Source organism: Eurosta solidaginis, chromosome 5 (genome assembly GCF_040869045.1).
Source record: "Eurosta solidaginis isolate ZX-2024a chromosome 5, ASM4086904v1, whole genome shotgun sequence".
Taxonomy (NCBI): Eukaryota; Metazoa; Arthropoda; class Insecta; order Diptera; family Tephritidae; genus Eurosta; species Eurosta solidaginis.
In genome coordinates, this window is record NC_090323.1 from 267,809,411 (window position 1) to 267,821,995 (window position 12,585).

Genomic DNA, 12,585 nt, shown 5'->3' on the forward strand with positions numbered 1-12,585 from the left:
ATACAATTGAACAAAATAAATAATCAAATATGAATACTTTAGATGATCAAACACTGAATATATTTTTTCAACCACATTTTGGAATCATATTTGAATCAAATGTGTTTACTTTAGGAGATCAAAAATTTATAATAATTTTTAATTCAGCTTTCTGAATCTTTTTTGACTATATTTGTTGACTGAATAATGTATTTTATACTTGTCAAAATATTTCTTTACATCGGAGCTGCTCAACCCCTATACACTTGTAGCACTTTTGTTTTTGTTTTGCCCTGAATCATAAGCACAGATTCAAATTCACACTTTGAATATAAAAAAAAACAAGTAAGGACAGGACTGTCTTCGGCTGTGCCGAAGACTTCAACCTTCCAACCATCATAATTTTTTTACAAAAAATCAGAGAATTAAATTTGCAATATACTTTCTCTGATCAGAGAATTTTTTGGTAACAGACGAACAGAGAAAATCATTAAGAGAATTTTCTGTTACGTCTTGCACCCTGTTAAGTTAACATGAATTTTGGGAATAGTGGTGAAGTGCAAGACGTGTCACATGCAAATGGATCGTAAGCAGTGGATGCCAAAAAAACTTCTTCTCATTGTGTTTAAATTCTCTGCCAAAATAAAACATAGTGATGCAAGCGATATATCGATTTTTTGCAATTATCGATAGTAGAGTTACCCTCCGCGACATTAGTGATGGACTTTTGTCGATACCCAAATTGCCGCCTGAACAAAAAAGATAGAAACAAATAATAGCCGTTTCTTTTACACGCCAATACGTTTACGTTTGCGCGTAAAAATAAACGATTATCCTCGCTTAGATAACCCTTAGGAGACCCATCTAGTGGCAGTGGTTAAATAACTAGCTACAGCACAGGGTGCACCGAAAAGCGGAGACACAACCCTCGGATGGCCATAGTGTATAACATATAGCTGAATCAGTTGCAATGAATTGTGAACACGCACCATTTTAAGAGGTGATACATAGCAGGGCTGCCGGGATTGGTACTTTAAAAACGATTTGGCACGTTATTTCTGATTTTGGTTCTTTATAAACCGATTATTTACTTACTTTAATCTATTTATTTCATATACTACTTTTGTTAGTCAATTAGAAGTATATACTGAGATGTAAACCGGAACGTTAACACATTTAGATCGACAACACTGTCAAAGTTTTCGCAAAGCCATCGATGCAGAAAGAAAGTTTTCATCGCTTAACCTTATAAAATCAAAACTTAGAAATAGTTGAGCAGTTAAGACCATCCATAATATTATGGTTTGTAAGGAGTTAGTTAGAAATTAAATTCATTATTTGTGGTCTGCTGAAAGAGATATAAAATAGAAGAGATATAAAATAGTTAGTTCACGCTACAAGAAAAAAACATGAAAATATCTGATATGTGTAAGAAAATGTTCATTTTTAACTCAATATTGAAATTATAGCAAAGAGGATGGATATACTAACCTCTTTGATATCATATGCTATGTCATATCCACAGCGTAATTATCTCAATCCATTTTCACCACAGTCAATCTTGTCATCTACCACGTCAATCTGTTTATTGTCATTAACGGGAAGTAGATTTTGACATTACAGTTGGCAGCGCTGATGTTATGTCAAATTTATGTTTGTCACTTTTTTTCTTTCTTTTCTAATTTTTGAGCATTGGTGGGTGGTGTTTTGTAGTTGATATTTTATCCTAAAATATATAACTTTATTTGAACCATCATTGTGAAATAATAATCAAAATGCTGTTGTGATCACTTTTCTGTCAAGGAGTTGAAAATATTTATTATCTTCAATTTTTTGTTTTGTTTAAACTTTTGAATATGTTTGGAGAACGACGATTACTCATAAATATATGTATATTCAAGTTGAATAAAATGAGATTTATTAACAACCAATTAATTTCCGCGCAGATATTGAAAGCCAGAAATGGGTCGTGTTATTCGTGCACAACGTAAAGGTGCTGGGTCTGTATTCAAGTCCCACGTTAAAAGACGTAAAGGAGCCGCTAAATTGAGATCATTGGATTTCTCCGAACGTAATGGTTACATTCGTGGCGTTGTAAAGGTATTTTTCAAATCAAAATTATTTGAATACACCAACTAATAGTACCCTGTACATTGGTTTTTTAGGAAATCATTCACGATCCTGGCCGTGGCGCACCATTGGCTGTTGTACATTTCCGTGACCCCTACCGTTACAAAGTGCGCAAGGAACTGTTCATTGCTCCCGAGGGCATGCACACCGGCCAATTCGTTTACTGTGGTCGTAAAGCTACTTTGCAAATCGGCAACGTAATGCCACTATCAGTTATGCCTGAAGGTACCATTATTTGCAATCTGGAAGAAAAGACCGGCGATCGTGGTCGTTTGGCACGTACGTCAGGTAACTACGCTACTGTCATTGCTCACAACCCTGACACAAAAAAGACTCGTGTGAAGCTGCCATCTGGTGCCAAGAAAGTAGTGCCCTCTGCCAATCGCGCTATGGTTGGTATTGTTGCTGGTGGTGGTCGTATTGACAAGCCAATTTTGAAGGCTGGTCGTGCATATCATAAATACAAGGTAAAACGTAATAGCTGGCCTAAGGTACGTGGTGTAGCTATGAACCCTGTGGAACATCCTCACGGTGGTGGTAACCATCAGCATATTGGTAAAGCTTCTACAGTTAAGCGTGGTACATCAGCTGGTCGTAAGGTCGGTCTTATTGCTGCTCGTCGTACTGGTAGAATACGTGGTGGTAAAGGAGACAGCAAGGACAAATAAACTAAATAGTGTCGTTGGAGGATGTTAACCTTGTGAAAGTGTGATGTTTGTGTACATCTGGGTGAAATGTATATGGATTCACCTTTACACAATTACAATAAAAAAATTATTTTATTTTAAAATTATATTCATTACTTTGTTTATAAACTAATGTTTAAATTTCCGAAGAAGAAGCAGATGCGGAGGGAGTCCATGATAAAGGTAGCAAAAAGTGGTGGAAGAAGACTTGGTACCTTTTGTGCTCCCAATTTTTCGTCAGTTATCACAAACCATGCCATGTCCAAGAGCGCCTATTAACGATGTTAATATTTATAAAGCGTTATTTGTATTCGGGCACAGAGGACTTCCCAGATAGAACCATATTAGCGGCATTAGATGGCGGTAATTATTGTGGCTTGCGGAATCGCCTTGTGGTTTGGACAGAGCACACGAGCATGGGAGCGTCCAACCAGATTTTGGATAATTGGTGCATGCATGCTCTTTACAAATTCTTAGCCTTCGTGTTTAACCTGCCTTTGTTGTTATTGTAGCGATAAGTACACTTGCCGAAGGCCTTGAGGAGTGTTATCGATGTTGCCGGATGCAGAACCGGTACGGTTCGGTAATAAGCACCATTAAGGTGCTAGCTCGACTATCTCGGGAACTATTTGGTATGAAACCTAGGCCATAACAGCATCCCACCCTCTATAACCATGAGTAGCCAGAGCCCTTGCTGTTAAAGAAACAAGATTCGCCACGGGTAGGTGAGGTTGACAGATTGGAGAAGCTATATATTACGCTGGCAACTCCATGAAAGGGTTACGCTACACAAACCCTTGAAACAATTTGATATTTTAGTTTCCTCTTACGACTGGCATACCTGCCGCGTGTATATTCTAAAGCCCTTAACTGCTCAGTGGAGAGACCTTCGTTACCCGGCGGCCTGTTATTTGTTAGCCGGAATTTTGCAAGGCTCACTTCAGTCCTTTGGTATCGGGTTCGCATTCTCCCGTGCTCTACACCAATGGCGAGGTCGCATGTCTTTTTGCGGGAATATGGCACGGTCTTGAAACCTTGCGTCATCCAGCGGATTTTCGGGGAGAGTTCGTCGGCATCAATTCTGTCAGCAACATCTGAATATCCTCCCGCCACGAGAACGCTGCCACACATATGTTTCTTCCGCCGTACATTTCGAGGCCCTAGACAAGTTCCAAGTGAGGAGAGGTACATTCCTGATTAGATACCTACAACAAGATATAAGAGTTCTATATCACAACAGGAGTTAACTACGAAATAATTTCGAAAGACGTGTTAAAAGACGCGTGTTGCCTTGGTAACCGAAGGCGGAGAAGAAACATTTTTATTCTATTAAGAGATATTTGCAACAAAGATTTGTTAGTTTTCTGTTGTTCAGAAAGGCGTTTTGCGATAATATAATTTTGATCTCAAAACCGTGTTGTTGTTGTTGTAGCGATAAGGTTGCTCCCCGAAGGCTTTGGAGAGTGTTATCGATGTGATGGTCCTTTGCCAGATACAGATTCGGTACGCTCCGGTAACAGCACCATTAAGGTGCTAGCCCGACCATCTCGCGAACGATTTATATGGCCACATTAAACCTTCAGAATATAATTAACTTTCTCAACAGTGTTATTTACTTCGGTAATAGTCTAGTTAAGGGGTCGACTGCTAATACGCTACCAAAAATATCGAGAGAGGTGTCAAAGGACGCGTCTTGACATCAGTATTAATAATCCGAAGGCGGAAAAAAAAATGTTAACGCGTTCAAAAGATATTAACGAAAAACCGAAAAAAGACCCGCGGGTACCTCCGAAACGGGGGGTCGGATCCATAGTATTTTTGCGCAGAACACCTTTCTGCGTTGGCGGCCTTCGGCCGCGATTATAAAAAATAACCCTGGGCTACGCCATGCCAAGTCCGGGTGTGTGGTATAACCGTGGCTACCGCCACGGTGATGCACAATTTTTTTTGGGGGTACAGCACAACAACAACCACATGGAAATCGCCAACTTCAAATGCAAATATCTCCGGACAGAGATAAAATTTTTCTTTTCCGCCATCGGATTATTGTTCTCGAGATCAATACGCGTCGTTTGACACCTCCCTCGATATTTTTGGTAGCGTATTAGCAGTCGACCCCTCAACTAGACTATTACCTTTACTTCTATTTTAGTTTTTATTGACAAAATAAAAAGGATGCATTCACTGTCGCTTCCCAAAAATAGAATTAGGTTTAATCTGGCTACAACGGCTTTCGTGATTCATTGTCGTGCCCCTCTGTCGAGCTAAAAATAACGGCACTCATACATGTGTAAAAATAACATGAAGTCGCGGCTACACCGCCGCCGTGAATGTAATCAGTCCTATACTAATTTGACATTTTCTTTCAACATTTTAGTTGAGAATAGAAAATATTGGAATGAAGGAAAGGGCGATAATTTAATTTCATTGATGATTGCCAAAAGATGAGGGAAGAGAAAAAATTGATTCGCAAATGTTTTTGTTCGTCTGTTAAAATCGTTTGATTATTAGAAAAATAGAAACATTTTAATAACAATTATTCGCAAATCGAATAGTTGAAAAAGTGTATTAACTGAAATTGTGCAGAAAATTTGAAAGGAAACTGAAAAAGGTAAATGAATATAAAACTTCCCATTAGAAATCTTTAATTGATCAATGGAAAAAATGGCCAACGCAGCCAATAAAGAAATCAAAGAGAAAAGTTGTGTTGGCGTTGAGCTACTGTTGCAAGGGGCTTGAGTGCGAGTTTTGAATGAAAATAAAATACCCTCGCGAAGGGCAATTTCATTTCTTTTCAATTTTCTTAACATAAATTGGCGTAGAGCATCGAATTGTATTTGTTTATTATATGGAATAGCCCAATGGTGTGGCAATCGGAAATGTTCCGTATGGCTCATGGGAGTTAATTGATTTATCAATGCAAGTTTACATAGGTACCTGTATAATTATGTATGTATGTTTGAATTTTTGACTTCCAATGACAATAAAAATAGGAATATCCTTGTGTGGGGTATTTTTGATGAATGAATCAAGTGGTAATGCAGATTGCATTTGACTTAAAATAAAAATATACCCTTGAAAGTTTTTTTTTTAGTTTTGTACAGTTGTTGTTGTTGTAGCGATAAGGTTGCTCCCCGAAGGCTTTGGGGAGTGTTATCGATGTGATGGTCCTTTGCCGGATACAGATCCGGCTCGCTCAGGTACCACAGTACCATTAAGGTGCTAGCCCGACCATCTCGGGAACGATTTATGTGGCCACATTAAACCTTCAGGCCATTCCCTCCCTCCCCACCCCCAAGTTCCATGAGGAGCTTGGGGTCGCCAGAGTCTCGTCTGTTAGTGAAACAGGATTCGCCGCGGATAGGTGAGGTTGACAATTGGGTTTGGAGAAGCTATTTATTACGCTGGCAACCTGAAGGGTTGCGCTACACAGCCCCTTGAATCTGGTATTTTAGTCGCCTCTTACGACAGGCATACCTACCGCGGGTATATTCTGATCCCCTAACCCGCTGGGGGATTGTTGTTGTTGTTTTTGTTTTATTAACGATAAAGACACTCCCCGAAGGCTTTGTGGAGTGTTATCGATGTTGATGGTGCTTTGCCATATATAGATCCGGTACATTCCGGTAACAAAGCACCATTAAGGTACTAGCCCGACCATCTCGGGAGCGATTTATATGACCATATTAAACCTTCTAGGCCATACCGCCCTCCCCACCCCATAGTTCCATGAGGAGCCTGGGGTCGCCAGAGCCTCGGCTGTTAATAAAACAGGATTCGCCACTGGCAGGTGAGTTTGACAATTGAGTTGCAGAATCTATATATTGCGCTGGCTACCCTTTGAGAGGGTTGCGCTACACAACCCCTTGAATCCATTTGGTATTTTAGTCGCCTCTTACGACAGGCATACCTACGGCGGGTATATTCTAATCCCCCTAACCCGCAGTTAGTTACCGTATAGGGGGAACTAGTGTTTTGCATCATCAGTTCATCAGATCAGTGTCGGCGATATGGATCTCAATATAGAAATCAGAAGGCTGGTCCATGAACAGATATAATCTAACTGTGAAGATTTCTTTTTGTTGTACTTTCGTTAAATATCTCAACTTCCACCTGGATACTGTAATATGTGAAACTCTTACCAAGAATCGACCACGACTTACCCAATCTATGTCCTGCTTGTAACGGGTCTCCACATGACACCAATCATATTTACAATTGCAATATGGAAACAACGCCTCTAACATTCTTAATTCTTTCGTCCTACGCTGTTGAAACTGCAAGTTTCTGTAAGAGAATATTGATGATAATTTGTGAGTGGTTGCACCTATTGCATGGGGCGAAGCATTGCTACAAAAACAGCAAGAATACGGCCCAAAGGTTTCGGTGAGAGATAGTCCTTCGACGTGTATAGAACCAGCACGTTCTAGGAACTAGCAAAGCCCCATCGCAATAGGGGTCGTAAAATTTACACGCGGAAGTTATGCTTGACGTTAAAGGCGTCTAAAATAACCAAGTGCTCCAAGAAGTTGTATAATGGAACCCTTTCAAGGGGATGCCAACGTAATTTATAGCTTCTTCAAACGAATTGTCAACTTCACCTATCCTTGGAGAATCCTGTTCCTTTATCAGCCGAGGCCCTGGGACCCCAGGTTTCATATAGAACCATGTTCAAGGTACATGTGCAACTATATCGGTAAGAGTTTGATATGATCACTTCGTACTTTCTGGTCATCTCCGCCACCCCAAGCCCTCCTTCCGAAAGAAATTTGTAACAGACAAAACTTTGTGGCAAAATGGTTAACAAAGCAACATATGTCAAACATGAAAGTAAACAAAGCTATGTCGAACATGAAAAGATAATTTTTAAGGACTCTTCTGCAGACAATATCAAGAGACGAGCTTGCAGAGAGACACACAAATATGGATGCCTTGAACTTAGCATTACATTCACTATCAATCTTTAGGTTTTTCAAGTTTGGTGGCTTGGTTAGATCCAAATATTGTTGGATACATTAATAAAAAAAAAAAAAAAAAAATCACTACATTGATTTAAGCGCATTAATAAATAAAACTCAACACGATGAATTTTTGCTGCTGATGTATTTTCTTGGGTCAAAGTAGTGATGGTTAACAAGTGGTGCTGATGAATCCTTGATATTAAGATTAATCGATAAATTTTAGGAGTAGGGTTAGTAAAGGTGAGATAAGTAAGCAATGTGGATAAAACAAAGTAAGTAGGTTGATGAAAACCAAACATTCTCCCCCACTGAGAACGACTGTTCTTGAATTCCTTGTTATCTTGTGCATCAGGTTGTTCCTGGTCCTTGTTGGTAGACTCCATTATTGGTAGCAGACACCTTGGATATCGGACGTTTCAGCAGTTTACCGTTGAGTAAAAGTGTAACCACCCTTACCAATCCATCTGTCCCAGGATGGGTTTGATGTACTCTCGCTAAGGGCCAGTACCCTTGTACACTTCATTCGTGCTGCAGTAAAACAATGTCGCCAACTTCTAGGTTTCGATTAGCATGAGGCCATTTGGAATGTGTTTGTAGGGTGTGAATGTACTCACTGCTCCATCTCTTCCAAAAATGCTGTTTAAGTCGTTCAACTACCTTCCAGCGGCTTAAAGCATTTCCCTCGTAAGCTAGTAGATCATATTTACATACACAGGTTGTTGGTTCACCAACAAGAAAATGTGCGGTAGTTAGCGCGTGGTTGTCGGCAAGTTGGCCGGATAAAGGACACAGTGGTCGTGAGTTCAAGCAGCTCTCAATTTGGGCTAAAAGCATGGTTAATTCTTCAATTGTAAGTCTTTGATGAGGCATAACTCGTCGCAGATGATGCTTTGCGGATTTTATTCCCGCTTCCCATAAACCACCGAAGTTATGTGAGCCGGGCGGAATAAAATGCCAGGTGGTTCCTTCGTTAGCCAGTGCAGCTGCCAAATATTCGGGTAACTCTAATTTTTGAGTTTCGAAGCAAATTTTAAGTTCAATGAACGTTGAGCCGCAATCAGAATACAAGTCTGTGCAATGAAGGCCTCCGTATGCTTCCCAAGGCCGTCCGTTCTATGTACCGGAGCGACTCGGGATTTTTTCCGACCAAGGACTGCCATCTCAGTGTAACCCCATTTAATTTGTTGCGTACCTCCCACAAATTGTCATCCTCCCAGCAGCTCCTTGCAGCGGGACTTCTCCATATTCTCTTGCTCCGGGAAGGTATCGAACCCAATCCGGGTCCGTCTCCTGACCCCGGTCCTGAGAAATGGTTTTGCTGCATCTGCCGGAAAGGAATCTTTTTAGGACGGTCATACTCTTGTCAGTGTGTCTCGTGTAAGGGATGGTTGCATCGGACAGGTTGTTCTGGGCTATACCCCAAAACCAGACGTCCACGTAACTTTTATAAATATTTTGTGTCTCCTTGCTGTTCACGGCCTAGGACGTCCCGTAATCTGCGCCTCAGCGCCTTCCACAACCCAGACGTAGTCACCCGTCACTTACTCCCAGAGTGACGACGTCTTCCCCTATGCACTTCAGAATTCTGCAGTTAAACTGTAATGGATTAACTGGGAAGATCACGGAGATAGTCGACGTCATGAAGCGGCACAACATTCGCATTGCTGCGATTCAAGAGACTAAACTCACAGCAAGATCTGCATTGCAGACCTGTTCTGGGTATAATGTCCACAGAAAAGATCGCGAGAGTGGAAATGGAGGCGGCCCCGCGTTTATCATACACCACACTGTGCAATATCATATATTTGATCACGACATCGACCGCAGGGACAGTGTCTTACAACGTCAAGGATTATCTGTCCGGTCAGGCGATGCAAATCTAGAAATCATCAACATCTACATCCCTCCTGTCACCTGTTGCCCCAGTGGGTTCCGCCCTGATCAGCGGTGTACTCGCTGGAAAAAATCGCATTATCTTAGGCGATTTCAATGCCCATCACGATCTATTGCATTCAAACTTGCGGGTGGACAGTAGGGTTGAGATGTTAGCGGATCAAATTGAAGAAACGACATTCAGCACTAGAAACGGAGACGCCACCACACGTGTGGTAGGAAGCTGTCACAGTTCGCCGGATATTTCAATCGTGAGCGCAGAACTCGTCAACTGGCAGCCTATGGTAACATTGGCATCCGACCAGCTGCCTATACTTATTTCGCTCGAGCGTTCCGCCGACTTCATCGTAGCAAAAAAACGCACTTTCATTAACTTTAAAAAAAGGAAAGTGGGACGAATACAAATCCTTTACAGACTGACGCTTTGCTGTCCTCCCTATCCCAACTGGTGCCCGCCAAGGGGAGCGTGCTTTTCGCAAGGTCATTGAATCCGCCTCGGCTCGTTTCATTCCCGCCGGTAGAATTTCCGAAATTCGGCCCACTTCCCGGCGGAGGCCGCAAGTTTAGCGAGAAAACGTGACCTTATAAGACGGCTCGATTCTGGCGATCCCCAAATAAGGGATATAAACCAACGCATTAGATTGCTTGTGGATGAACACAAGCGGGCGAAATGGGAGGAGCACCTAAGCGGTTGTAACCTCTCTGCCGGCGTATGTAAACTTTGGTCCACTGTAAAGTCCCTATCGAATCCGTCTAGGCACAATGACAAAGTTTCCATCGCCTTTGGCGACAAAGTGCTGTCGAATGCGAAAAAATGCGCGAGCGCTTTCTGCCGACAATACATAATGCATTCTACGGTCCACAAAAATAGACGGAGGGCCAACAGACACGAACGTAAATATAAGTTCAGCGCGTCACCAATTACCATCACCGCCAAAGAGGTTGAGGATGCCATCGGTCATGCTAAACCATCCAAAGCAGTGGGCCCAGACGGCATAGCCATGCCGATGCTTAAAAGCCTAGGGAAAGAGGGTTTCAAATATTTAGCACATGTCTTCAACCTGTCTTTTTCCACCTTTGTCATACCCAAAAATGGAAAATGGCCAAGGTGGTACCGCTACTAAAGCCTGGGAAACCAGCTAACATAGGAGAGTCATATCGCCCGATATCTCTCCTATCGCCAGTAGCTAAGACGCTTGAAGCAATTTTGCTCCCCCACTTCAAAGCAAATTTGCAGCTAGCCTGTCATCAGCATGGCTTCACGCGCTGAATGCTATTAGCACCCAGATAAATTGTGGTTTAAATCAGAAGCCCCACCATAGAACAGTACTCGTAGCGCTAGACCTATCAAAAGCTTTTGATACGGTCAACCATGGCACGTTACTGCAAGACTTGGAAGGGTCTACCCTTCCCTCATGTCTTAAAAGGTGGACCGCAAGTTATCTGGGTGGTCGGCAGGCATCGGTGCAATTCAGAAACGAAATATCAAAGCCAAGAAGAATTAAACAAGGGGTGCCTCAGGGTGGTGTCCTATCCCCACTTTTGTTTAATTTTTAGATATCAAAACTACCTTCGCCACCAGAAGGAGTTACTATCGTTTCTTTCGCCGATGACTGCACAATAATGGCCACAGGCACGGGCCCAAAAATCGATGAGCTTTGCAACCAAAAAAACGGCTACCTCCCTGATCTCTCCAGTTTTTTCGCCTCGCGAAACCTGGCATTATCACCGACTAAATCATCCGCGACCCTATTTACAATTTGGACGTCCCAAATGTCGACCATTTTAAACATCCACGTCGATGGCACTACGCTACCGACTGTCCTACACCCCAACATCTTGGGTGTGACGTTTGATCAGGATCTACATTTTGGTGAGCACGTAGCCGCAATTGTTCCGAAAATCCAGAGCCGTAATAAAATCCTCAAATCCCTTGCTGGCAGTACTTGGGGAAAAGACAAAGAAACTCTCATAACCACATACAAAGCAATTGGCCAGCCGTTTGCGTGCTACGCGTCCCCTATATGGTCGCCAAGCCTAAAAACTACCCACTGGAAGAAGCTACAGGCCTGCCAAAATACTGCGCTCAGAACCGCCACGGGCTGTCTTCTTATGTCCCCAGAAGACCATCTACATAATGAGGCGAGAATACTCCCCATCAGGGAGAGAAATGAGATGCAAACCAAACAGTTCCTGTTGAATACCCAGAAACCTGGGCATCCCAACAGACATCTGATTGATGAGCCAGCACAGCCTAGGGACTTAAGGAGTAATCTCCGTAAGCATTTTGAGGAAATACAGCACCTGAGAACTCAGCCGTATGAAGCAAAAAAACACAAACAGGTCCTTGGTGAACTCCACAAATAGGCGTCGGACCTTTATGCCGGGAATTGCCCGGTGAATCCAGTACTCGGGGAACAGTACCCAAAACTTGCGGAAGAGGAACGCATACTGCCCAGGGAAACGCGAGTCACTCTGGCTCAACTTCGTTCTGGATACTGTAACAGGTTAAACTCTTACATATCCAGAATCAACCCCGACATACAAAATGTATGTCCCCACATGACACCAACCATCTCTTTAATTGTAATGTAGAACCAACCCTTCTAACACCCCTTTCATTATGGTCCACCCCTGTCGAAACAGCAAGTTTCCTTGGACTCCCGTTAGAGGATATTGATGACAATTTGTGATCGGTCGCAGCTATTAGGTGGGACGAAACATTGCTACAACAACAACAACAAGGCCTCCGTAGTTAAGCTGGATACTACTTCAAGGTAAATAACTTTCGTGCACATGCAGACGAAAATGCCTTAACAGCTGGCGCTTTACGTGATGTAGAATTTCTTATTAAAACGGGCCCAGCATAGTCTAGTCCGTTGTGTTTGAATGGTCTGGTAGGTTGAAGTCTCACTGCTGGTAGATCACCCATCTTT

General features: G+C 42.3%; 3 protein-coding genes across 3 annotated transcripts in view; all 3 read left to right on the top strand.

Moving 5' to 3' along the window:
- Positions 1 to 1,577: 1,577 nt before the first annotated feature.
- Positions 1,578 to 2,902, top strand: RpL8 (ribosomal protein L8). The gene is made up of 3 exons (XM_067790393.1): positions 1,578 to 1,674; positions 1,926 to 2,079; positions 2,145 to 2,902. The coding sequence occupies exons 2-3, from the start codon at positions 1,942 to 1,944 to the stop codon at positions 2,775 to 2,777; spliced, it is 771 nt and encodes a 256-aa protein (XP_067646494.1). The 5' UTR covers positions 1,578 to 1,674; positions 1,926 to 1,941; the 3' UTR covers positions 2,778 to 2,902.
- Positions 2,903 to 5,265: 2,363 nt separating this feature from the next.
- Positions 5,266 to 12,585, top strand: part of Krn (Keren) — a 36,210-nt gene continuing 28,890 nt past the window's right edge. The window contains exon 1 of the mRNA XM_067790395.1: positions 5,266 to 5,406. The gene's annotated coding sequence lies outside the window, so the exon portion shown is untranslated. The remainder of the gene's footprint in view (positions 5,407 to 12,585) is intronic.
- Positions 5,267 to 12,585, top strand: part of Ndfip (Nedd4 family interacting protein) — a 39,584-nt gene continuing 32,265 nt past the window's right edge. The window contains exon 1 of the mRNA XM_067790394.1: positions 5,267 to 5,406. The gene's annotated coding sequence lies outside the window, so the exon portion shown is untranslated. The remainder of the gene's footprint in view (positions 5,407 to 12,585) is intronic.